Genomic DNA, 27,790 nt, shown 5'->3' on the forward strand with positions numbered 1-27,790 from the left:
ATGCAGAAAAGACAAGGGTATTGCAGCTATTGCCGAGTACAGTACCCTAACCTGGAGCAGGTGAGAGGCTCTTACTGACACGATGCTGCCTGGCACCCCAGTTATGAGCTTTCCTGTTACACTGCATTAGATTCCTTTGTTCATTCACTGAATGGATTTTGTTGAGAATCTGCTGGTCTGCAGATATAGCTTACAAGTATGAGTGTAATCATGAACAAAACCAAAGTTTTTTTTTCATGGAGGTTATAGTGTAGTTAAGTAAGACAGAAAACAAGTAACCATATAAATGAGGGAGTACTCGTTAAATAGAATGGCCAGAAAATTAGTAACCATGTAAAAGAGGGATTTTTTTATAGTGACATTTAAGTTAGTATTTGAAAGAAGTTCAGTACCAGGTTTGCATATATATGGAGAAAAAAAATTCTAGACAGAGAAAATGACCCCGAGGAAGAAGAGTATCATGCTTGCCAGAAATGAAGAGGCCAGTACAACTCCAGTGGAGATTGAGTGATAGGTGCAAAGTAACAGGTGGAAAAAGGAAGAGAACAGATTCTGTAAAACCTAGTAGGTCAGCTGGATACGGTGATGTACTCTTTAATACCAGCACACAGAGTTAGAGGCAGGCTGGCCTCCCTGGGTTCAAGAGTAGCCTGATCTACAAAGTTCCAGCCCAGCCATGGCTATACTGTGAGACCTTGTCTCAGAAAATGTACAAACATTTTTATAGGTTCAGGTGAGAACATTGACTTTTATGGCACTGAGGTGGGTAGCCATCTCAGGACTACGAAAAGGGGGATTGTATTACTGAGCTCATACTTTAGAAGGATCATTCTGGCTGCTAACGGGGTAGACCACATGGTATGGAGATTATTTTATATTTATTTTCTGTTGCAATGTAATTCTTTTATCATAAACATCCCCCTTTGAACGGAAAATTAGGAATCTTTAGTATATGCACAAAATGATGTATTGCCCTATTTTCATCTTTAAAAGGAAACATACTTACTGAACAGTCAGGCTATACTCCCTTGGCTCTCTAACCTCTGGCAAACACTAATCTACTTTCTATTTCAAAAGATTTGACTATTCTAGATATTTCCCCAAAATAGAAGCTTATGCTATGTGACCTTTTGTGTCTGACTTTTTATTTAGCATAATATATCGAAGGTTCATTCATGTCATAGCATGTATTGTTACCTCATGGCTGAATAATTTCATTATAGAAGTAATACCACATTTTATTTATTCATTCAACAATTGATGGATGCTTAGGTTGTTTTTACTTTTTTTGGCTACCATGAATATTGCTGCTATGGATATTTGTGTATAATTTTTTTGTGTGAACATACATTTTCAGTTCTCTTGGGTATATATGTAGGAGTGAAATTTTTGGGTCATATGATAACTTGTTTTTGAGGAACTGCCTCACTGTTTTCCAAAGTGGCTCCACTATTTTATGTCACCTCTAGCAATGCATGAGGGTTCCAGTTTCTCCTCATCCTTGCCAGCACTTTTGTTTTTCTTAAATTATAGCCATTTTTGTGGATGTGAAGTGATTATCTCATTGTGATTTGATTTGCATCCACCAGTGTCATTGAGCATGTTTTCATGTGCTTACTGGCTGTTTGTGTACATCCTTTGGACAAATGCCTAATGAGATTCTATGTTCATGTTTTAGGTGGTTTGTCTTTTTTATTGCTGAGTTATAAGCTTTTCTTCTGGCTAGCAACCCTTACCAAATAATATGATTATAGTTCTCGGTCTATTTTTTGGCTTATCTTTCTACTCATTGATAGTATGATTTGATGTGTAAACGTTTTAAATTTTGCTAGGTGTGGTAATGCTTGCCTGTAATCCCACAATTTAGGAGGTGGAAGCAGGAACATTGCAAATTCCAGGCCAGCTTGAAAAGCATCGTGAGACCTGTCTGAAAAACAGTTTTAAACCTTGCATCTATGAATTTGTTTATGTTCTCTTTTTGTAAATTAAAGACAGTTCTTACTGTGCAGCCCAGGCTGGCCTCAGGCTTGAGGGATCTTCCTTTTTTACCTCCCAAGTACTGAGATTGCAGGCATGCACCATGCACTTTTCTTTGTATCGCTTTTGATGAAGAATTGCCTAACACAACATCATGAAGATTTATGCCTGTATTTTCCTCAAAGAGTTTCATAGTTGCTTTTACAATTAGGTCCTTTGTTCAATTTCAGTTAATTTTTATATATTATGAGAGATGGAATCCACTTTTATTCTTTTGCTTGTGATATTCAATAATCACTATACTCCTTGTTGAAAAGACTAGTCTTTTCAATTGTTACGGCTGTTGAAAACCAACTACTTATAATCGTGAGAGTTTATTTTCTTGTTCTTAGTGTTGTTCTATTGGTCTACATATGCATTGTAATGCCAGTACTATTGTCTTTTAAAATTATGCTTTAAATTGGCATACAGTAATTGTATGTACTTATTAGAAAATGGATATTTCAGCACATGTATACAATGTGTAATGATCAGATTATGATAATTGGCTTGTCTGTCATTTCTTTGTACTGGGAATATTCTCTCTGCTATTTTGAAATAGTTAATTGTTGCAAGTCATGGTTACTGTACCTGTTCTATAGAACAGTAGAAGTTATTCCAGCTGTTCACCTGCACTCCTGTATCCATTAACATCCTCTTCCCATCTCTGCCATGTCAGGCTTGCCTGACCACTCTATCTATCTGTAGACACCTGGATTAATTCCCTTTTTTGGTTCTTGTGAATATTTGGTTGTAAACAGAAGAATGCAGGTGTTGCCTTGGCATACTGATTTTATGTTTTTTAGATATGCATTAGTAGTGGGATTTTCCATTATAAGAGGTTCTTCTAGTGTTCCAAGGTATTTGTGTCCTTTACTTTTTTTTATGATTTATTTATTTTAGTTATATGAGTACACTGTTGCTGTCTTCAGAAAAGGGCATCAGATCCCATTACAGATGGTTGTGAGCCACCATGTAGTTGCTGGAATTGAACTCAGGACCTCTGGAAGAGCAGTCAGTGCTCTTAACCGCTGAGCCATCTCTCCAGCCTGTGCCCTGTGTTTTGAATGGTTCTGCTGTTTAACATTATTCTTACAGTGGTGATGCCCCTTTGTCACATCCACATTGGAACTTGCCATTTTCAAATCTTTTTATTTGTAGTCCTCCTTACAGGATTGAGATGATACTTACTGTCTTTGTATGTTTTTCATGATTAGTGATATCAATGTTTTATATATTGGCTTGCTATTTATATATTGTCTTTTAAATATGACTACACAAATTATTTGCCCATTTAAAATTATTATATTTTGCTGTTGAGTTGTTTGAGTCCCTTATATGCCCTGGAATGAATCTTTTGGGTAGCTGGGTATGGTGGCTCATGCCTTCTAAATAGTCAGAAAGTGTAAAAGTAGGAGTACGAGGGATGGAATGGCAGCCTTGGCTACAGAATGAGTTTGAGGCCAGCCAGAGATACATGAAACTGTGTCTCAAAAAAACAAAACCACCCCCCCCACAAAACCAACAACAATAAAAAACCCAATAACAGAAACTGATACTAAAGAATTCTGTGCTGGTGAAGTAACGTGGTGGGTAAAACACATCAAAACTTAAGAACTGAGCTTGAATCTCTAGAACCCCCTGTAAGCAAGGCATGAAAGAATACTGCTGCACTCTTCCATGCTTCTGTGCTCAGGGAGGAGGTAGAGGCAGGAGAATGGTGTGCAGCATTGAACAAGGTAGAAGGGCTAACTGTCACCCAGGCTTGTCTCTGACCTCCCTATGTGCATCATTGCACGTTCATATTCCTATGTTTTTTTTAGTGGTCACTTACACTTGTGAGAGTGACCTATTGCTATGGAGAGACACCATGACTAAGGCAATTCTTATTAAAAAAAAACATTAAATTGGGGCCTGCTTACAGTTGTAGAGGGATATTAGTCCACCACCGTCATGGCAGAGCGCACAGCATAGTGGCAGGAAGCTATAGTGCTGGAGAAGTAGCTGAGAGTGCTACATCGTGATTCTTTGGCAGTAGACAGGGAGACTGAGACTGGCAAAGGCTTTTGAAACCTCAGTGCCTATACCTGGTGACACACGTCTTCCCTCGAGGTCACACTCCATCCAGCAAGCTCACCCCTCCTAATCCTTGATTAGATATGTTTGTTGATTTATATATATTGAGGTATTCTTGTCTTCTGAAGTAAATCCCACTTGATTATGGTCTGTTATATTTCTTCTGTGTTGTTGATTTTGAATCATTAGCATTTTGTTGAGAATTTTTGTATCTGTGTTTATTAGAAATACATATCTATGAAGATGTGATAAAATTTATCAGGCCCTAGGCTTTTATTTATTGTGATATATTTTATTGATTTAGTCTTGTTATCAGTTTGTTGATTTTGTATGTTGTCATGGTTTGGTTTTTGTAGGCTGTATATATAGAATCACATTTCTTGTAGATTTTTCTGTCTATTGGTTTATCGTTCATCATAGATCATAATGGTCATTCATTTCCCTAACATTAGTTGTAGTATTGCCCTTTTCATCCTGATTTTATTTGGATCATGTTTTCTCTCTTCCTGTCTTCTTGCCTGCATCTGTGTGCCCATGCAATACTGCTAAACTATATTTCTAGCCCTCTCTTTATTTTATGCTCTGTTTGCTAGTTATTTCTTCTTGCTACTATAAGTTTGGTGTTTTCTTGGTTTATTTTTTAGGTTGTTGATTTGTGTTGTTAAAAACTTTTTAAAAAGTAGGCTGAAATGCATTATAAACTATCATCTGTATCATTTTTGCTTTATTCCATAGGCTGTAGAGTATGTTTTAATTTCAGTTTGTTTTAAGACACTTAACATTTTCTTTTGATTTCTTCTGTTTACTTAAAAACATGTTTAATTTTCATGTGTGTATGTAGTTTCTAAAGATATTCTTGCTAGTTTTATTCAATTCTGATCAAAGATACATGTGCTGATTTATTTCCAGTTTGTTGAGAGTGTTTCACATGCTGATGAGGATAATGCTTATTCTGAAGTTGTCGGGTGAAATAATTCTGTAAATGTCTGCTTTGTTCCTTTGGTCTATATGTAAACTGATATCAAATCAGTTTCTTTCTAGTTTTCATGTAGATATTCCCATTGATGGAAGTGGGGTGTTGAGTCTCACTACTGTATTAGACTCTTCTTTTAGATCTAATATGTGTGTGTGTGCATGTGTGTGTGTAGATACATACACACACACACATACACATTATTGTTGGTTTGTGTTAGTATTTATTTTCTTTTGTTGGATTTCTTTTGTCATAATATCTTGTCTTCCCAGTTTTTTTCCTTCAAGTCTATTTATTTGGATAGAAATGTGGGTACTCCCCTGCTTGGGTTTGTTTACGTGGTACGTCTTTTTCTGTCCCTCACCTCTAGAAAATGTATAACTTTGCTGGGGAACTAAGTTTCTTAGAGCAGTGTATCATTGATCCTTTAAAAAAAAAAACCTCCATTGAGCTAGTCTACATCCTTTTGTTTCGAGAATTTGTTTATATTCAAGTTTATTATGGATAAGTAATGTTACACTCTTGTTATACTTTTAGTGCTTTTTTTCTTCTAATATTTGGTATATTTTTTGTTCTTCTCTTACTCATCTTTGTGGTTTGATGCTCTTCTGTATATGGTTCTTCCCTTGTGTATCTGAACAACTATTGAATTTTATATTTGCACATGTTTTTGTGATAGTTGTCTTTGCTTCCAGTGTAGAGCTCTAATAGACTCTTTTTTTTTAAGGATGGGTGACAGGGAACTACTGCTTTTTGTGTTTGAAAAGACTTGCATTTCTGAGGGACAGCGTTGCTGGGTGTAGTATTGGTTGTTCCTTTTTAATTTTCATGTTTCAGGACTTTGAATATTTCTTATCCTGTAAGGTTTCTGCTGATACATTTTCTGTTAGTATCATGAGAATTACCATTTATGTGATTTGATGCTTTTGTGTTGCTTTTTTAAGAATTCTTTTACTTTTAGCAATTTGACAATGATGACTGAGAGATCATCTTTGTGTACCAAAACAAAATATTTGAGATAATCAACTCACAGAGAGGAAAAGTTTGTTTTTGCTCTCAGTTTGGAGACAGTTCAGTCTGTAATTGACAAGCTCTACCACTTGTGGGTCTGTGCTGAGACAGCACAGCATGGCAGGGAGTGTAGGAGACAAGCTGTTCACCTAATGTCTAGGATGTGAGAAACAGGTAAAGTAACAGGACTCTCTTCATAGTCACTGAGGTACACGTGACTAAAACCTCTAGTTTTAGATCCTCCCCACTTAAATCTTTTTTTCTATTGGATATTCTCCGTATTTGCATTTCAAATATTATCTGTCTTCCCCCTCCCTCCCCTTGTTTCCATGAAGGTGCTCCCTCTCCTAACCACCCTCTCCACCTCAGTGCCTTGGCATTCCCCTACACTGGGAAAACAAGCCTTTACTGGACCAAAAGCCTCTTCTATTGGTGCCAGACAATGCTGTCCTTTGCTACATATGCATCTGGAGCCATGGGTCTCTTCATGTGTGCTCAATGGTTGGCGTTTTAGTCCATGGGAGTTGTGGAAAGTTTGGTTGGTTGATAATGTTCTTCCCATGAGGTTGCAAACCCTTTCAGCTTCTTCAGTCCTTTCTCTAACTCCTTCATCGGGGTCCCCGTGTTTAGTCTGATGGTTAGCTGCAAGCATCCTCAGCTAAATCTATATGACTCGGGCAGAGCCTCTGAGGAGGCATTCATATCTGGTTCCTGCCAGTAAGCACTTGGCATCAGCAGTAGTGCTGTGTTTGGTGGCTGCATATGGGGTGGATCCCCAGGTGAGGTAGTCTCAGGATGATCTTTTCTTCCCTCCCCGCTTCTTAAAGGTTCTAATAGTACCAAACTGAAGACCAGCTTGTTAGTGTATGATCCTTTGAAGGACGTTCCAGATTTCATCTTGTTGTATATATGACCTCTTTCAGTCAAGTTTCAGAGGTCCTTTAAATAACCATACCTTGTCTAAGATAGAAAGTTTTAAGTTGAGTAGGTTCTCTTTTAGAATACCAGTAATACCAACATGTGCTCATTTGGTCATCTACACTGAGTGTCATAGACTTTATTTGTTCTTAATCTTTTGTCTAAGACTGGATTACTTCAGAAAGGTAGGGAGATTCTGATAGGGCTTGTGTTGAATCTGCAGATAAGTATGTGAGCTGAAAGTATATGTTTTTATTACATAAATCTTATTAAAAACCCTTCATCTTTGGTTTAGGCTTTTTAGTGTACTGTTTTGTAGGTTTTATATTGTTATGTTAAATTTATTAATATTTTGACGCTATTTTGCTAAACTCATTTTTAATTGTTTGTCTCTAGTATATAGACCTACAATAGCACTTTAGAGTATTGATCTTACATCATGCAACTTTGTGGAACTTAATAGCTCTAAATTTTTTTGAGTCCTTAAGACTTTTTGTATGTAAGATCCTTCCATATGCAAAGTAATCACACTAGTTTTCTAGGCTGGATATTCTTTCCTTTCCTCGAACCTCTCTCTGTAGTTCAGTAGATATCATGTAGAAGCGATGAGGATGATATCCTTGTCTTTCCTGATGTTAGGGAGAAAGCTTTCATTCTGTCAGATATGATACACAAGTGCAGTTTTATGTAGAGGATCTGTTAGACTTAGGAGATGATCTTCTGCTCCCATATTTTTGAATGTTGAAGGTTTGGTTGTCCTGTGCTTTTCTGTGTCTGTTATGTGTTTTTCCTTAATGTGTAAAGTGTATTAGCTCATGCTGCCATATTCAAACATGGCAGTGCTAGATGGTTGAGAAACCTGGATAATTTTTCTTGCTGTTCTGAAGGCGAGGGAGTTCATGAGCAAGGCACTAACTGAATAATTGATTAATTGGCTGATTGATTTTTCTAGTTTGTACTTGGCTGCCTTCTCAATGTGTCTTCATTTGTAGAGGGAGGATGATCTTTCTTTCTCTTATAATACCCACAACCATGTTGTATCTAGGACCTCATCCTTATAGTGTCATGTAATCCTGTCTACTCCCTAAAGTTGTGTCTAAATTAGGGGTTAGAAAATAAGCATATGAGTTTTACTTGGATGTAGGTCGGTCTGTAGTATAGACTGATTTTTGAGGTTACTCTAATCTTACATTCCTGGGATAGGTCTTACTTGGTTATACATATAGTTCTCTTTAAATGTTGTTGCATTTTGTTTGTGAAGGATTTTTTTGAATATATATATATTCCATATATATACATATATACATATGTATATATGTTTTACATATATACATATGGTTTGTGACATTTTGTTGGTGTCTGTGTCATTTTGGTATTAGGGTAATAAGTTTTATAGATGGAATTGAGTGGTATTCCTTTCTATTTTTGTTGTAAGAGTTTTATGAACCATTATATATAGAGATTTTGACACAAATATTCATTGTAGTGGCTACTGTTTTCTGATTAGGTTTGTCATTTAGAAGTGTCTCAAATTTTTCTTCAGGGTCTAAGCTGTAATTGTGTCATAGATGAACAGTTCATAATGACATTCTGGTTTTGTGTTGAATTGTTTTTTTTATCTTAGATGATATCTAAGATAACTGAATAATATGTAAAAATTCTGTGTGTGGCATTTGTCTTGTTTATCTAATAGAAATCACTTAATTTCATAATAATAAAAACTTTTTGTTGTGATTTTTTTAACCCCTTTACTGTTTTTCAAAGAAAAAATTTTAATGCTGGTTATAAACATGAGGCAGAAAATAAATGAAGTCTCTTTATCTCTCACTTATGATTGATAAATTGTTTCATTACTGGACTTGTTGAACCTTTGGCAATCATAAACATTGATTCTTTAACTACAGGTTCTATTTAATAAAAATTTTATTTATTTTTTATTGCTTAACATTTAAAATAATTTTTATTCATTTGGACACTCTTGAACTAAATTGGCATTTAAAAAGATTCTGTTGATGACAGCCAGGATACTTTACATTAACTTTGAGAGCTTGGAAAATATATATGTGTGTGTATATATATATTTCAAGGCTTTGGAAAACTACTAAGGCAGTGAAGAAATATGGGGCCTACATCTAGTAGAGTATTCAATAGAAAACAATGGGAGCCAAAATAAAGAAAACAACTGCCAACCTAGAATTCTCTACTCAATAAGTATAACTTTCAAACGTAAGGTAAAATAAAAATATTTTCAGGAAACAAAAATTAAGGGAATTTGTCACCAGCAGACCCTCACTAAAGGAAAAACTAAAAGGAGTTCTTCAGGCAGAAGGAAAATGTATCCAGATGGAAGCTCAGAGCTATCAGGAAGTAATGAAGAACAATGGACAGGTAAATATGTAGGCAATCAATAAATCATGTTTCTGGGATCGACAGCAATGTAGATTGGGAGGGTAGTAAGTGGAGTTAATTTCCAAGGATCCTACATTGTTTAAGGAGAAAATAAAGTAGGGAGTAATATTAGATTTTGATAGTTCAGATTTGTCATTTGTTCCTACTAGTAGACTAGGAAGAGCGCCTCTAACTATTAAGCCAACAAAATGGTGGAAATTAGAACAATAAAGCAGGAAGAAAGAAGAGAGAAAGTACCCATAAGAATATGAAACAGCAGACTATCAAGTATGCTCAGGTAAAAATAGACTTCCTGCCTGAATTAAAAGTATGTTCAGTGACTCTGTGTGTGTGTTTACTTCTGTGGTAGAGCACTTGTCTGCTGTTTATGAAACTAGTAATCCCCCTCCCCCCAGTAACTCAAAAAGGAAAAATAAAACTATTTGCTACTTTATGGAAGGTCCTATCCATAAAAATCAGAAATAAAAAGGTAAAATGATGAGGATAATTGGGTAAGAAGATAAAAAGCAATAACAAGATGATGGCCAGAAAACCAAAAATACATCGTTAGAATTGAGTGAGTTTAAAAGTGTGTTGGAACCAGTTGTGGTGGTACGTGCCTGTGGTCACAGATACCGAGGAGGCTGAACTAAGATGATCATTTGGTTCTGCTGGACATTTGAGATTAGCCTAGGCACCATTTGGATTCATTGACTAAAAAAAAAAAAAAATCAAACAATTCCCCAAGGTGGTTGGACCACTAGAAAAAGTCTTTCTTGTATATATGCAAATACTCTGTAGAAAATGAAATTTAAATATACCATTCATAATAGCATCAAAGGAAATAACACTCTGAGGAATAATTATAATATGTATAAAGCTTTTATATATAATCTGTGAATTCTGAAGGCCAACAATAAGTGATAGTGTGCCTGCTTAGCTTTGAGGTCCGGATTCAATCCCCAGCACTGGGCGCGAAAGGGACTTAATATTTTTATAGATTGAAAGAGCTAATATTAAAAACGGCCAATTTTCCCAAATTATACCTATCCAATTAAAATCCCTTACACCCCAGTGAAAATAAAACCACTATAAAATGGAAATAAAAAGAGAACTAGATGATGTTAAAGAAGACCTGAATGAGGTGTGTCCTCTATTAAGGCAGGCTTGGTGCAGAGTTAGAGAGCATAGATGCTCTGCAGAGACAGACGGGACACTGCAGAGCAGTGAGGAACAAAACGTTGTCCAGAAGATGCTGTGCTGTCAACTGAGCAGCTAGTTGGGAAAAATGATTCTGTATGTAAAAATCGTTCCAAGGGAATTCTAGATGTGAGTGTTGTAGGTAATATAATAAAGAAACTGATAACAGGAGGAACTTCATGATTTGTAAGGAAGAGCTTTCAGTCAACAAAAAGCACTTAAAATAACTATTTTGGGCTACAATGAAGTTAAGAAAATAGTAGATGATTAAGAAAGTGAGAAGGTGAGCTACAGAAAGGAAGATGATACTTGAAACAGACATAATTGGATGGAGAGATTGTGTCCAGAATAAATAAATTCTACAAGATAATGAAGAAGACATCTATTTGAGAAACAGGAAGAAGAGCTGGAATGGTGGCACATGCTTGAAACCAAACATTCTGGAGACAGAGGTAGAAGGATTCCAAGTTCAAGGCTAGCCTGGCCTGTATGGTGAAGACACTGTCTTGAAAAAAGAATTTAATTGGACCCATAATTAAGGAGCTGACTTGGATTGCCTGTAAAAATGAAAAACTCTCATCAGATTGTGGATTAAGGTCACAAAATAGGATACTGAACACATTTCACAATGCGTTCAATGTTAACACAGTCCAAAATAGCTAAAATGTAAAAACACAGTACTAAAAGTTGATGATGAAGTAGAGCAATACAAAGATATACTGCTGATTGAGGCATACATTGTTCCAACCACTTTGGAAGACTAGGTACTGAAGATGAATATACATTTACTATACAACACAGAAGGTTTACGTCTAAAAATCTAACTCCCCCCAAAATGTGTTGTCACACAAGACAAATAGCAAGGTTTTTTTTTTGCAGCGTTATGGTTTGTAATGTCAAAATGTTGAGAAAGGACCTAACTAAATTCTATCAACGTGTGAAATAGCTTAGATTCATATAGAGTGGAGATGTATGTGAAGATGGACAGAATACAGTTACTGTTGAATAGTATCATAAGTGCAGTGTTGAATGAGAGGAGCTCAGTGCAAAAGAATACATGCTGTGTGATGTCATTTATATCAACTTTAGAACCTTTCAAAACTTAGAAATCAGGGACGAGGGAAGGGATATTAGATTGGTATGGAGCAGTAAAGGGATTTCTAGGTACTTATATTCATGAATAGATGGTTATGGATGTGTTTATTCTGTGATGGTTTAGTGGGCTACATAACATGTGTGTTTTATGTGATATATATGTTGAAAAATTCTTAAGAAAGCCTGATGGGATAATGTGGCTCCTGCAGCGTATGCAGGTCGGTTCCCCATTCCCATTGCTCTTTATCTGTTTGCCTTAACGGAGAGAGGACAAGGTTGGATTTTAGATCAGTCTCTATTTGTTCCCTTGTACACCTTTTTTTTATTACCAGCTGTCTACTCTGGTGACGGGCGTTGGACAGTGTGGGGGGCGCGTTATAGCAAAGAATTTTGAGACTGTCATACTTAATTGATCTTGGGACTAAGGTAACATTGCAGAAAAATTCTTATGTCAACAGGACAGGAAATAATTTCAAGAGTTCTACCAGTAGTCAGGAGCTAGCAACCTGTGTGTGTGTTTTTTTAAAAATAATATCTTAATCATAATATATTAAAACATAATTTTCTTAATTATTTTAAGGCATGCTATATTTTGAAGAACATATATAATTAATATGCCATTTATATTAGCTAATTGAAAAAGCACGTAAACTACAGTTTGACTCATATTCAAATCCTGGCTTTGCTGTTTGCTGGGTAACAGAGCTTAAGGAGGTTTGCTTTTATTCATTTATTGTGCCCCACTCTCTTTGTGTCAAAAGAGGGCACTGTTCTTGCTGAGTGAAAACGCAGGGAGCTTTTTAGATGGATTGAATAGCCCTGTGTGTGGCATATGGTATGTTTCCCTCATGTTAGATTCCTTCTTATCCCATCACCAATCCACTAATACTAGTATCTGTGGTAAAGCTCAAGACTTTAATATGCTTACACTAATATTCTGCTAAGGCAGGATTTTTAATCACTGAAGAAAAAGAAATGAAGGTTTTTTTGTGAGTCAGTCTTTGTTCTTTTTTAATACCATAAACCAACCCTGTTCTCTCTTTTCACGTTTTTTTTCAATTGTAAAAACTTACTGGAAAATACAAACATTTTAAGAAAAATTAAAAATTATCCATAGTTATATCACTTAAAAGTGTACTCTTAAGAATAGTAGTACATTTTCTTATGTTTGCTTGTCTGTAAATGTTTTAAAACTAGTTTGAGATAGAGCAGTATGTATGATTTTTGATTCTCCAGTTCTCTCTTAATGCATAGTATTTCTTTATGTTATTATGATTTATTCTTTTAGGTAGCTGCATGGTATTACATCTTAGTGTACATTATAATGTAAGGTTTTTGGTATGACGTTTCCAGGTTTTTTGCTCTGTGGTATGATAAACAACCTTTTTGACGTCATCCTTAGGAATGTATTTAGAGAAATGTAACAATATTTAAAGAAGACATACTTTTGTGGTTTTAGATGCACACTTTAGAGGTGCTGTATGGAAAGACATTTGTATTTCTACAAGGAATACATTCATGAGTCCATCTTGTGTTACCGTGAATAAAATTACTCACTTAAAATACCTACGGTTTCTCTTTATAGCACTTGTTTAGTGCTCAGCACAGAAGCCTGACCAGACAGAGCAGACGTCGGACAGCTACCAACAACACTCTGATGGAACGCTTTTTGCAGGATGTCCTGCGGCACCACCCATACAATTACCAAGACAACAACAGGTAAGAGAGTTCAGTGGAATAGTAATGTGTGTCAGTGTTGAACTCCACCCACCTTTGCCATCTTGCTTTGTAACCCAGGACTGGTCTTGTCTGTAAATGCTGTGTAGTTCAGACGGGCTTCAAACTGTCCGTTTCTTAGGTGATGAGATTATATGAATGTGCCACTATACCTACCTAGCTTTTAAAGGCTGCATTTGAATTTTTAAAAAATGTGATGTACAAAAATAGTTTTGTGTTTATGGAACTGGGGGTTGAACCATGTCAGGCAAATACTTTACCATGGATGCACTCCCAGCTCTGTAGTGAACTGTCTTATTTAACCAATAAAAATAACTAATTGGAAGTGAAACTTAACTGGGTAAAATTTTGATGTAGGACTAGGAGAGGAGTTAGTACTCATCAAGTCCTAAAGTGAAATTTTATTTAGTAACTTCAATTTTAAATTGTTTACTTATTTCTTTAAAGATTTCTATGTGTATGTGGGGGAGGGGGTACTAGAGTGATGGCCAAATGGTTAAGAGCATTTGGTTTTGTAGAGGACTTGGGTTCAGTTCCCATCACCCACATATTGGCTCACAACCACCTGTAACTCAGTTCCAGGGCATCTGACAACCTCTTCAGACTTCTGCAGGCATGGATGTGGTATACATACATGTAGGCAAAACATTTATATACATATAAAGATAAAGACTTTTAAATTTGTTTCTTATTTTTAAAGGTGTACATGTACACATATGCTTGTGTGTGTGTGTGTTTGTGTACCTGCATGCTTAGTGCAGAGGTTAGTGTTTTCTGAGCTAAGCTGGAAGCCAGCAAGTCTCAGCAATCCCCTGCTTTTTACCTGCCTCTGAGCTACTTTTCTAGGCATGTACAGAATGCCTAGCTTGTTGTGTGGTTGTTGGGATCCAAACTTCGGTCCTCATGACTGCACAGCAGGTACTCTGTTGAGCATTCCTCCACCGCAGTTGTTGATACAGCATTTTACTCTAGGTCTGAGAGGGTAGCCGAGACCCTGTCCTCAGTCTTCAGCCTCACTAATGAGAAGCTATTCACTAAAGAAAACATGGACATAACTATGCTTTTTCCTGGGTAAATGCCTTATAAGTAATTATGTGTCATTAAGGTATTTTTTTAGGTGTGTAATAGGGTTAAATGCTGGGTGGAGGTGGAGCAAAATGTTTTGAAAGATTAGTAACAGAAAAGCTAGGTGATAATAGGACAAGATGGTCACAGTGAAAATCTAAGCCAGTTCAGTGCTAGGGAGCTGTCTGACTGAGTGGAAGAACTGTTGGATTGAAAGGTCCCTCTCAGTACCCTGTCAGTATCTTGATGTCTTTAAGACGATTTTTAGTTTATTTTTGAATTACATTTATTTGTTCATATGTCGTGTGTATGTGGAGCTGGTTTACTCTTTCAATGCTGTATATGTCTGGGAGTCAGTACAGGCTTCGTGACAAGACATCTTTACCTTCAGGCCGTCATTTTAGCCTTTGGTAGCTCCTTCCACTCAGCTTGTTTTGGTTATTTTAGTAAAAAGAAACATTTGATGTCACTGAAGAGTTAATAGTTAAATGTTTTGGGGTTTTAAAGATTAGATTATAACAAGCATACAAAATAAGCAAAGTGGGAACATGTCTGTGCAGAATTAACTGAGGTTAATTTCCAATGGTAGAAAAGGAAACTTGTGCTTTGCAAGATCCTAACCTAGAATTTAGAAATGTTGAAAATGTTTTAATGGGGATATGTTTTTTAAAATGCTTTTTCTTTTTTTATTGGATATATTTTACTTATATTTAAAATGTTATCCCCTTTCCTGATTTCCCCTCCATAAATTCCCATCTCATCCCCTCTCCCCCTGTGCTTCTATTAGGGTACTCCCCCTCCCACCTCTCTGCCCTGATATTCCCCTACACTGGGGCATCGAACATTGGCAGGACCAAGGGCTTCTCCTCCCATTGATGCCCAACAAGGCCATCCCCTGCTGCATATGTGGCTAGAGCCATCCATGTGTACTCTTTGGATAGTGGTTTAGTCCCTGGGAGCTCTGGCTGGTTGGTATTGTTGTTCTTTTTTTAGTTGCAAGACCCTTCAGCTCCTTCAGTCCTTTCTCTAACTCCTCCATTGAGGACCCCATGCAAAGTCTAAAGGTTGACTGAGAGCACCCGCCTCTGTATTTGTCAGGCTCTAGCAGAGCCTCTCAGAAGACATCTATATCAGTTTCCTGTCAGCATGCACTTCTTGGCATCCCCAATAGTGTCTGGGTTTGTTGTCTGTATATGGGCTGGATCCACAGGTGGGGCAGTCTCTAGATGGCATTTCCTTTGGTCTCTGCTCCACACTTTGTCTCCATATTTCCTTTCTTGAGTATTTTATTGCCCCTTCTAAGGACCGAAGCATCCATGCTTTGGTCTTCCTTATTCTTGAGCTTCATGTGGTCTGTGAATTGTATCTTGGATATTCTGAGCTTTGGGGCTAATATCTACTTATTAGTGAGTGCATACTATGTGTGCTCTTTTGTAATTGGGTTACCCAACTCAGGATATTTTCTAGTTCCATCCATTTGTCTAAGAATTTCATAAAGTCATTGTTTCTAATAGCTGAGTAGTAATCCATTGTATAAATGTACCACATTTTCTGTATTCATTCCTCTGTTGAAGGACATCTGGGTTCTTTCCAGCTTCTTGCTATTATAATGCTATGAACATGGTGGAGCATATGTCCTTATTGTATGTTGGGGCCTCTTTTGGGTATATGCCCCAAGTGGTATAGCTGGGTCCTCAGGTAGTATTGTATCCAGTTTTATGAGGAACCTCCAGATTGATTTCCAGAGTGGTTGTATAAAATAGTGTTTCTTAATAAAAGCTGGTAGAAAGATGAAATTAGACTCACCACAGGATCATACACGAGACTCTGATTTAAAAGCCTCATAAGCTTTTCTTCAACAAATACACCTTGTGCAACTGTCTTTCGTACCTTTCAGTTTCTGTGATAAGATACCATGAACATTAGAAAATAAATCATTTATCTTAGGACTGTCTTTTCCTGAGGCTTAGAGTCCAGCCTATCTTGGCATCATAGCAGAGAACATGACAACAGGCAGGCATGGTGCTGGAGCTAGTATCTGAGAGCACACATCTGAGTCATAAGTGAGAGGCAGAGACAGGGGTGAGGTGAGGAGGGCGGTGGGCTAACTGGGAATGATGTGGGTTTTTGAAGCCTCAAAGCCCACCCCTAGTGACACACTTCCTCCAATTAGGCCACACCTCTTAGTCCTTTCCAAATAAGTCTACCTACTGGAGACCATTTATTTAAACATATGAGCCCAAGGAATTGGGGGGGGGGCATTCTTGTTCAATCCACCATAGCAACTATTTCTGTAGTTTAATTTCACTATTAGCAAGATTTAGAACCACTGACTTTAATAAAATGTTTTAGTTTGGGATAATATACCAGGTTTACTGAAAACATTAGGAAACTGATAAAAGAAACATGTGCCCTGACTATGGTATCTAAAGCCAACACTCTAAACTAGGAACTGCTTTTATGGCTACTGCTCCTTGTCTATAGAATGCCACTGAAATCATGGCTCTTGTCCTGTGCTGGAGCCAACCACGCTCATACACTGCACTGAGTGTCCTGTCTCTTTAGTCTCCCTTCAGCTTTATCACATCATTATTGATTGAGGCTGTGAGGCATAGGCAGGTGGTAGCAGCTCACACCTTTAATCCTAGCACTTGGGGAGTCAGAAGCAGGTAGATCTTTGAGTTCAAGACCAGCCTGCTCTACAGAGTGAGTTCTAGGACATCAGGGGATATTACATAGAGACACCACAAAATACGAACCAGCCAACCAACCAAACAAACAAGACTGTGACTCTTTAGGAGCATGGCCATTTATTTTATGGACAACATCCCAGTTTATGCCTGTCTGATGTTTCTTCACGATTAAACTAAGATTATACATTTTGGGCAGTTATACCTCAGAACAGAGGTTGTATCCTTTAGGACACATGATGTCAACATTTAATTGCTGGTGTTTTTTTTTTTTTTTAATGTCTAAGCTTATTTAGTTAGGATACCAAACAGTGGTTTTCGCTGACATTTTGGCACGTGTGTGCCATTTTACTTTGCTTGACTCCACCCGTTCCTGCTCGTGTCTCCACTCCGGCAGTGCAGGCTTCAGGTGTGGACGTGGGAACGTGGTTTGCTTGGCTTCAAGCTCTACACGGCAACTTATCCACTGAGCCTCTCACTGGTGCTTAGAGTTCCCATGCAGTACACGTGTTTCTGTTTTTGTTTTTAACTTTTTAATAGTGGGATATTTGTAGGGCTTTTTGTGCCAAAGTGGCAAATGACTAGAAATTGAATTATAATTTGTTAGTATTAAATAAAAATACAAATACAGGTACAAATAGAAGCATCTAATTGGTAGTTGTCATATTGTTTTATCTTTTCTCTCCTTTCATTTTTGGATCCTTACATTTTCTGTATTGTCTTCTTAAAGAATTAGTTGTCAGTATGTTGTGATAGATTTTAAAACAAATGAAAGTAATGTAAAGTTTTGAAAATGCAGGAGGTAAAAGTGGTCCTTGTATTGTCACTTCATTGCTTAGAAGACAACATTGTCTTTTGCCATAGTGTAATATTATATTGTTAACAGGTATAATTTTTATTTTTTACATTCCAAATTAGTATTAAATAAAATGACTTATGGAGGGGATGAAGTATAATAATAATAAGTAGTATTACATAAATACTTAGTAAAATTAAATAATAATTAGTATTGAATAAAATTAGTTAAGGAGGGGATAGAGTATAATAATTATTAATTAAATAATTGATTAGTAAAATTAAGTAATAATTAGTATTAAATGAAATGAGTGATGGAGGGGCTGCTCAGCAACTAAGACAATGTACTGCTCTTGTGAAGGACCCAGAATGAGTTCTCTGCATGCATATAATGTCTTACAACCACTTTCTACTCCAGTTCTAGGGTTTCTGACACCCTCTTCCAACCTCAATAAATACAACACACACACACACACACACACACACACACACACACACACACACGTATTAGACAGACACAGGCAAAACACACACATAACATAGAAAGCTTTTTAAAAAGTTGATTTATGGAATGGCAGTATTAATTCTAATGTGTTAATAAAAGGTCAGTTTAGGAGCTTACTGTCTAAAAGCACTTGCTATGTTTGCAGAGGACCTAAGGTAGGTTCCCAGCACCCACATTAAGTAGTTCACAAAGCACCTGTAACTCTAGTTCCAGGGCCTGCAGTTCCTCTGGCATCTGTAGATACCAGTGATAGATGAGGGGCACATGCATACACACAGGTAAACCCACATAGAAAGTCCTTAGAAAACAATAAAAGCAGTTGGTGATACACGTTTTTCAAGTTTAAAAAGTACTCAGTTTTTCATTTTTTACCATTTTCTTCTTTCCTTTCTGTTTGTCCATCCGTCCTTCCTTTTTTCTTCTTTTACTTTTTGAGACAGTGTTTCACTGTGTAATCCTGGCTGCCCCAGCTCACTTTGTAGACAAGGCTGTCCTCAACGCACAGAGCTCTACCTGCCATTGCATGTACTACCACACCCAGCCGTATTTTCTAACTTGTCTAGGTATTCATTTGGTTATTACCATGGATGGGATTTGTGTATCACTTTTTATGGTAACAGATTATTTAATTATATACTTAATAAAACATCAAAAGCACAAACATAAAAATATGGAACACTTTCCAAATTTGTGTATCTTCTTTGGGCAGGGCCAATGTTATTCTTTCTCATTTGGATTTTAGAGTATGTACTGCTGAAGTGAGCACTTACTTGTTTTTGCAGTGTGGCCTTGAATTTGATATCCTCCTCTCAGTCTCTTGAGTGCTGAGATTTCAGGTGTTTGCCACCTTGCTGTTGCTACACTCTAGAGCTGTATTGTGTTTTGCAAGAGGCCAGAGCTTAATGCTGAGCTTCATCTTTGGCTCAGTACCTTATTTTTGAGACAGTCTCACACTGAACTTGGAGCTACCTGTTTGAAGTAGACCTGTTGGCCACTTGGCTTCACTCCTCTGGTAGTACAGACGTGCACTGCTCTGCGTGGTTCTGGTTCTCATGTATGTGCTGGGATCCACATTCAGGTCCTCACACTACAGCAGGCACTCCACCATAGCCATCTCTTCCAGCCTTAGGTGTAATCTTCTGAAGACAACTTTAGCAGAGAAATTAAAGCTGCCCATCAAGGAGGTTCTCATAAAGATGGGCATAGTGGTGTAGGTCTTTAATTTTAGCACTCAGGAGATAGAGGTTGGCAGATTTCTGAGTTTGAGGCCAACCCCAAAAGAAGAGGATCTTTCTAATATGACCTCACTGAATTTACCTAATATTATGTCTTAACATTAGTCTCGTACATTTGTATTAATTATAATTGTATAAACTGATAATACAGTATATAACTTGTTCACATTTTCAGTTGAATTTTCAAACTGACATTTCCTAGTTTTACCTCTTCTTTAGGATATTTACCTTACATTAACTTATCATACATTAGGTCTCTCTTGTCTATGATAGGACTAGCTTCTTATATGCGCTTCTACAGATAGAATTATTTTGACATAGCTCTTAAAACTTGAGGTTGTAGGGATCAGACCCTGGGCCTTGCACACACTTGGCAAGTGCTTTAGCAAATGAGTGACATCTTGAGCTTCTGGGTCAGTCTTTGTAGTGTTTACTGTTATCTTAGTCAAGGTTTCTATTGCTGCACAAAAACCAACAAGCAAGTTGGGGTGGAAAGGGTTTATACAGCTTACACTTCTACATCGCTGTTCATCACCAGAGGACGTCAGGACTGGAACTCACATAGGGTAGGAACCTGTAGACAGGAGCTGATGCAGAGGCAATTGAGGGACACTGCTTATTGGCTTTCTTCCCCTGGCTTGCTCAGCCTGCTTTCTTATAGAACCCAGAACCACCAGCCCAGGGATGGCACCACCCACAATGGGCTGGGCCCTCCCCCCCTTGATCACTAATTGAGAAAATGCCTTACAGCTGGATCTCATGGAGCCATTTCCTCAAGGGAGGCTCCTTTCTCTGTGATAACTCCAGCTTGTGTCAAGTTGACACACAAAATCAGCCAGTACTTCTATGATAACTGAAAAATGGATATAGAGATTAATTTGCATTTTTGCATGTTCAGAAGCCATTTATTTATAAAATATATTGGTAGAATTATTGTATCTTCTATACTTGGTAACTTTCTAAAGTGTATGAAGTGTACAATCCTCTAAGACCAGTTCATAATAGAAAGAAAACAATACTATAAATTTCAAGCAAAAATTAGGATATATTAATGTTTTCCCCCTTCCTTTGTAGATCTTCACCAAATGAGGCAGAGGCAGAGGCAGAGGCAGAGGCAGAGGCAGCGGCAGGAGCAGGAGCAGGAGCAGGAGCAGGAGCAGCAGCAGCGGCATCGGCAGCAGCAGGAGCAGCTGCAAATCCGGGATCACCTGAAGTGGTGGTTTTGGATGACTCTGATGATGATACTGCAGATAGCAGTGCAGAGAGGAACTCCGACGATTCAGGATCTGTTGAAGAGATAGATTGTAGACCTGGTACTTCTCAGGAACACGCAGAGGTTGCTGTTCGACCATCAGTTATTCAAAAACTGGAACGGGGACAGCAGCAGTCCTTGGAATTGGCTCATAAAGTTGAGAGTGGTGTGAAAAAAGTTAATTCAGTCGGTGTTGTTCAGGCTACAACTAGTGGAGAAAAGTTAGTGCGTCCCCCTGTGATTTGTAATGCTCCTGCCAGCTCTTTGCCTAGCGGCTCTTTCGAGAGACCAGTTGCGGCTAACAGTGTTCCTCGGTTAGTACTGGCAGTTGCTTCAGATTCCTTTCCAGCTTGTGATACAGAAAATCTTGAAAAATACTTTGACTCCCCAGATCAGGGCCCTAGCAACCCATCAACTCAACCCAAAACTAAAGACCCAAAAAAGAAACTAAGTATAAATTTAGACAAATTGCTTGCACAGAGAAATCTCAGAGCTGAGGGTGCGTCTTTTTCCCCTGTGGTGCGAGTCCGTGAGCTAACAGGTTCTGAGCTTTGTTCTGTAAGAGCTGAGTCTTCTTCTGAGTTAGAGGCAGGTACAGCAGGAAACACGAGTGAGACTGACACACTACCAGAACAAGCACGTGAAGGTGCCATTCCAAAGCGTCGCGAGGCACCTCGTTCAAATACAGTTCGTTCCCAAGAAGAAACACATTTGGTTCTTAACAAACCAACACTTATGAAACAGAAGCGCTCAGTGAGTTCTGAAGAGAGGTTCGGTCGTGGGTCTCTTCAGGCAGTACCTGGTCCTTCCCAAGCTGCTGTACTCGACTTAAGTCTTTTGGAGGAAGAAGAGGAGGAGGAGCAGGGAGAAGAGGAAGAGCAGGAAGATGAAGAGGGAGTTGACCAAGAAGATGCAAGCTATGAATCTAGAGGTTCTGACATGAGTTTTGATTGTGGGTCCTCTTGCCAGTCACTGAGTGCCCTATCTGATCTGACCACCAGAGAAATAAATTCACCAGAAGAAGCATATGCTGATGCACAGCCTAGGAACGAAACACCCACTGTTTCTGGAGCAACTTCAGATAATGGTAGCAGTTCTCGTCAGGTGGCTACCAGCCATCCTCAAGTGATTACACAGAACATACAACTCATTAGTCTGGTTGATGAAAGCTATGAGTCTAGTGGCTCTGAAGTGAATTTTGATGGTGATGACTTACTTCCATCAACTGGTCACTGTCCCCCACGGCCTGTGGAAGTAGTAGTGCCCATTTGTCTGGTTGACAAGAGCTATGGAAGTGGCAGCTCTGAGCCATGTGAAGATTCTGGATCCTCAGCTGATGAGACTCCAGCAGCATCAGGACAGCAAAACCCTGTGAACAGTGCCCATGCTAACCTGGTTGATGAAAGTTACGGGTCAAGTAGTTTCAGTTCTGACAGTGATGCAGCTCTTGACCATCCCCAGATGCCTGTTCAAGAAAGAAGCCCAAGAGACAGAGCTGTCGAACAGGAAAATGAAGACCAACCCAGCAGTGCTGAAACACACCCTGAACGTGATGGTTCTCTTGAGACAGCGGCTGATGAACCCCAGAGAGAAGCAGAAGAGATAAATCTTCCGAACCAGAAGAATACCAGCCGTGGGGATATGAACTGTGAGTCTCATGGTCCTGAAGTGGGTTTTCATGCTGATGCTCAATTAGAGGCTGGTCAATCTCCAGTAAATCCTGAGGAAGTAGATCTTGACCTAGAAAATCAGAGTGTTCACTCTGGCATTTCTAATCTAAGTTTTGATTCCCATGCTTCTTATCAGTCAGCTAATAATGATCAACCTCAAGGGGCTTGGGGTGAAGTAAATCTTGATGAGTTAAATGTTGACATGGAAGTTAAGAGCAATGGGTGCTCCAGTTCTGAGTTGACATTTGATTCCGATTCCCCTCTTCTGTCAGTTACTGAGCGGTCTCTGCTGGATTTTGAAGGAATAAACGAAGATGACTTTAACCTGGAAGATGAAAACTGTGTGTCAAGTAGTTCTGACATAACTTTTGATTCTGATATCCCCAATGACTCAGTAGCTGACCAACCTCAAGTAGCTGTTTATGAGGAGCCTGTTGGTCTGGAAAATAAGAGTAATGAATCTTGTGTTTCTGGAATAACATCTGATTCTGATATTCCTCTTCATTCAGGAAATGATCACCCTGAAGTAGCTGTTAAAGAAGTAATCATTCAGGAAGAGGAAAACGTTCACTTAGAAGGGAAGAATGACAATTCCAGTGGTTCTGAAATATGTTTGGATTCTAATGCCCCACTTCATTCAGTGACCAATTCTGATGTAGCTGTTAAAGAGATAAATTCCCCAAAAGAAGAGCAGGTATATATAGAACAAATTGAACAAAAGGAAAACGAACCTATTGATTCGGAATTAGATTTGGACAGTAACTCCTTTAATTCAAAGCCTGGATGTTCTGAAGACCCCATTCTATTACATGTCTCTGAAACAAGATTGGATTCCCATGCCCCTTTTCAGTCAGTTATTCGCAGATGTGAAGTAGTTGTCAAAAATGTGTGTCTTCAAAAAGAAAAGCATGCTGAATTAACAAGTAAAAGCACGGAGTCTCATTCTGAAATAAGTTCAGCTTCTACTGCTACTCATCCAGTGACAGAGCCTTATGTAGGTAAGAAAGCAAAGAGAAAGACAAAGCATCTTGAGGAAGTCAACAGTGATGATGAATATGGTGGCTCTCAACCAACTTTCAATTCTGATGTTTTTCCTCGGTCAGTGACTGAAAAACCTCAACCAGCTGCTTTGAAAGAGGGCCATGCTGACCCAAAAGATGAAAGTGCTGAGCTTAGAGAGTTGGAAGTAAATCTGAATATTGCCGGTTGTCTTGATTTAGTCATTAGCCAGCCTCAGTTAGCCTTGAAGGAAAACTGTGTTGAACTGAAAGACACAGATGGTAATCCCAGCAATTCTGAAGCAAGTGTTGATTCTGCTGGCCATTTTTACGCACTGCCTAATCAAGAGTTTGATGTGATTACAAAAATGAATGAGTGGAAAAAAGAGGCAAAGGTTCTCGAACAGAAGATCAGTGATCTTATTTATTCAAAAATAATACATGACTCTAATGTTTCTTTTCGTTCTGCAATGGATCAACTTGAAGTAGCTCTTAAACAAATAAATCTTGATAGTAATGACCAAGCAACCTTGGAAGATAATAACCAAGACTCATGTCCTGAAACAAGTTTGGATTCTAATTCAGGCCAGGCAGTAGTTGCATCACCTGAAGCAACTGTTTTGGAGCCTGAACATGTTGAACTAGAAGGTAGGAATAACGTGTCTTGTGATTCTGAAGTAAGCCCTGGTTCTGATAACTCTGTCCAGTTAGAGGCTGCTCAGCATAGTGAAAGGGGTGAAAACAGAAGTCAGAAGGATACAGATGACATGGAAGGTAAGAGGGATGACGCTCAGGGTTTTGGAAGTACATGTGATTCCAATGTCCTCCAGCCATTGGCTGGCCAAATTGAAGTAGTTCAGGAGATCGACCATTGGAAAGATCATGCTGATTTGGAAGATAAGACTGTTGAATCTAGAGACTCAAAACTAAACTTTCATTCTGATGAACCACTTCAGGCTGTGACTAATGCAACACAAGAGCCTGCTGAAGAAATAAATTTGCCAAGAGAACATGCTAGTCCGGATGGTAATGACTGTGAGCCCTATAGCTCTACAATAGTTCCTGTTTCAAATGTCATTTTTTGCTCAGTGATTCAGAAACCACGACGTTTGCAAAAAGGGGGTACCAGTTTGGAAGTAAAGAGCAGCAATCCTTGTGGTCCTGAAGTGAGTGCTGAGTCCCGTGATGGTCCTGAAATAAGTTTTGATTCCAACGATCCTTGTCAGTCAGTAGCAGGCCATCTTCAAAAACCTGTCAAGGAAATGAACCTGAAGGAAGACCATATTTACCTGGAAGATAAGAGCTATAAGCTAGTTGACTTTGAACCAACTTATGATTCTGATGATCCTGTTCAGTTTGTGACAGTTCCATCTGTGGAGGCGGTGTCTATCAAAGAAGTAAACTTGCAAAAGGAGAATCACGATGACCTAGAAAATGAGAACTTTCAGCCATGCTGTTCTGGAATAGCATATAATTCTGGTGTTCATCTGCAGTCAGATGTTGACCCACCTCAAGTAGCTTGCAAAGAAGCAGACCTTGACAGGAAAGAGCTTGACTCAGAAGACAAGTGCAGTGTATCTTGTGAGCCTGAAGTGGTGTATGATTCTGACGTCTCTTTTCAGATAGTAGTTAACCAGGTTCAGACATCAGATGGAGAAACAGATTCACCACAGGTGGTGTTTGTGGATGTTGTGTCCAGTGATAGTGATTGTGACCGGGAAGTTATTTCTGATTCAAATATCCCTCTTCAGCTTGAAACTGTGCCACCTCAGATGACTGTCAAAGAAACCAGTGATATAAACGCAGATTCTCTTGGTTCTGCAGTGAATGAAAAGTACTACTGTAAATTTTGTGGTTGTGATTATGAAGCCTCTCAGTCAGTGACAAACCAATCCAAGGAAAGTTTCAAAATAATAAACAGGAAGAATGACTATATTATCCTAGGTGATTCCACATGTCCCTCCTGTGGTCATGAACTCAATTTCACTGCTGACCCCTCTGATCAGCCCACTACCTGTCAGTTACAAGAGCCTGTGGCTAATGTTATTCAGCCAAAGGATAAGAACTATGAATCTACTTGTTGTAAAAGAAAATTTGATTGGGAAGAAACTACTCAGCCAGTGTACTCCACTCGCCAACTACAGAAAACTGGAGAAGCCACCAGTCTTCGGAAAGATCCAAAATACAGATACAAAAAAGATAGGAGCTGGGAAGCCAGGGGTTTTTCAGCAGACCGTGCTGCCTGTGCTGTGTCAGTCATCCGCCAAACATCTGTGAAGCACAACTCTCTGAAGAGAGCAGACAGAGGTTCAGACTATGATGACTCACCTCATTCTGACACTGACCAACCTCAGCCTAAGAGACCAGGCCCTCGGAAGAAAGTGACTTTTGACTTGAGAGTAACTAAATATGAATATCCACCAAACCCAATGTACGGAGAAGGAGAAGAAGTTGCAGAAGGTGTTCCTAAGGAATTAGTTCGAGAACCCTCACCTCAGGTTCAGGTTCCTCGATCATGTATTAAAAAAACATATTCTCAGGGGAGAGATGTGAAAACAGACACACAGCAACGTCAAGGCCATTTTTACAGTTACTATGATGGTGGCTCTGAGACCAAGAAAACCCTTTTGGGTGAAGAAGAAAAGGCTATCCAGTCTGACCTCAATCAGACCACCACATCAGTTCAGCATGTTGAAAGTAAAGTTGGAGACACTGGTGACTTTTCAGTGGCCTTAGGAAAACCATCTTGTTCCCTAGCAGAGGGGCTTCATCAGCAACATGGGCAGGTGACTTCTCAGAACCAGGTAGGAGGAGTAAGATGTGGAACTCGAGCAAGTTCTGCAAAGAAAAGAAAAATTACAGAACAAGAAGACGACTCACCAAAAAGGAAGCATTTCCACCATGATAGTCAGAAAAAAAAAAAAGCCCAAACTGGGACAACTGATTTGCCTGAACCACAAACGAAAGTTTTAGAGCCTGTCCAGCCTGATTCTTTGGTCTATATCTTTTCTTCTCTAAGCATGAAGGAAGATCAGTCTTTGACCCCATCTAAAACAAAGCCTGGCAGTGACAGTGACTTACGATTTCTATACAGTTGTAAAGAGCATACCTTTTCTGGCCCACGACGTAAGAGAACTGTAATTAATCCTCCACAGAACCTAATGGTACCAGACGTTGGCAGACGTGAGATAGTTGACATTGATCTTAATAGGCATGACCCAAGGGCCAATGCAGGAGAGAATGGTGCCAACGGACAAAACCTGACCTCAACATCTTTTATGACAATGCCGAAAAGATCTGTGTTAAGGTTCCACAGGACCAGTCAATCTTCATTTCTTAAGAAATCAGAAGATGTGGGTGCTACTCAAGTTCCAAAGGACAATTTCCAGCAGACTCTTTTAAATTGTGAAGGTGCCAAAAAATTTTCCAAATCAGTTAAAAAGGAAGTTTTGGAAAGTAAAAATGAAAGGAAGTTTTGGAAAAAGAAGATGGTCGCTGCAAATAAATTATGCCTCATCAAAAACGCTTATAAAACAGTGGTTCTCCAGAAAACATCAAGACTAGCTTCAGAAAAAATGGCTATTTGGATTCAACTGAAAGCGACAGACGTCATCAGGAAGTATGTCTCTAAATGCCATGGTGTAGTGCGCAGGAGGCATCAATCAAAGACTGTTCTTATAAAAATGCAACTGAGGAAGAAGAAAATAGTTGCCAGGAAGATAAAGGAAGCCAAGAAAGCAGCCGAAGCACGTGCGTGCCCGCTCCCAAGCTCGCTCCCGAGCCCGAGCCCGAGCCAGCTCCCGTGCCCACTCCCGTGCCCGCTCCCGAGTCAGCTCCCGAGTTCACTCCCGAGCCCGCTCCCGAGTTCACTCCCGAGTTCACTCCCGAGCCCGCTCCCGAGCTCACTCCCGAGTTCGCTCCCGAGCCCCTCCGTTCTCCCAGCCGGTGCTGAAGAGCAGTTAGGCACTGGTGCAGGGCCTGCAGAGCTGCCTGCTCATCTTTCAGATGCTGGAGGAATAAAGCACTACCGGAAAAGGTACTACCGCAAAAGGAAGAGACTTCTTCCTGTGAGAGAATATGACCTAAGAAGCTTGAGTTCCACACCAAATACCGACAGGATGGTGACGCGGCTTGCAAGCAAGTCGAAAAGTAATGAGGCAAAATAA

General features: G+C 38.9%; 1 protein-coding gene across 1 annotated transcript; it reads left to right on the forward strand.

Moving 5' to 3' along the window:
- On the forward strand, positions 1 to 27,790 carry ZDBF2 (zinc finger DBF-type containing 2; the record flags this gene model as incomplete). Its single annotated transcript, XM_080932897.1, has 4 exons — positions 1 to 60; positions 13,263 to 13,396; positions 17,900 to 17,943; positions 20,883 to 27,790. 4 exons carry the CDS (start codon positions 1 to 3, stop codon positions 27,788 to 27,790), a joined length of 7,146 nt encoding a protein of 2,381 aa, XP_080789023.1.

This window comes from Micromys minutus (genome assembly GCF_963924665.1).
Source record: "Micromys minutus genome assembly, chromosome: 19".
NCBI classification, from domain to species: Eukaryota; Metazoa; Chordata; class Mammalia; order Rodentia; family Muridae; genus Micromys; species Micromys minutus.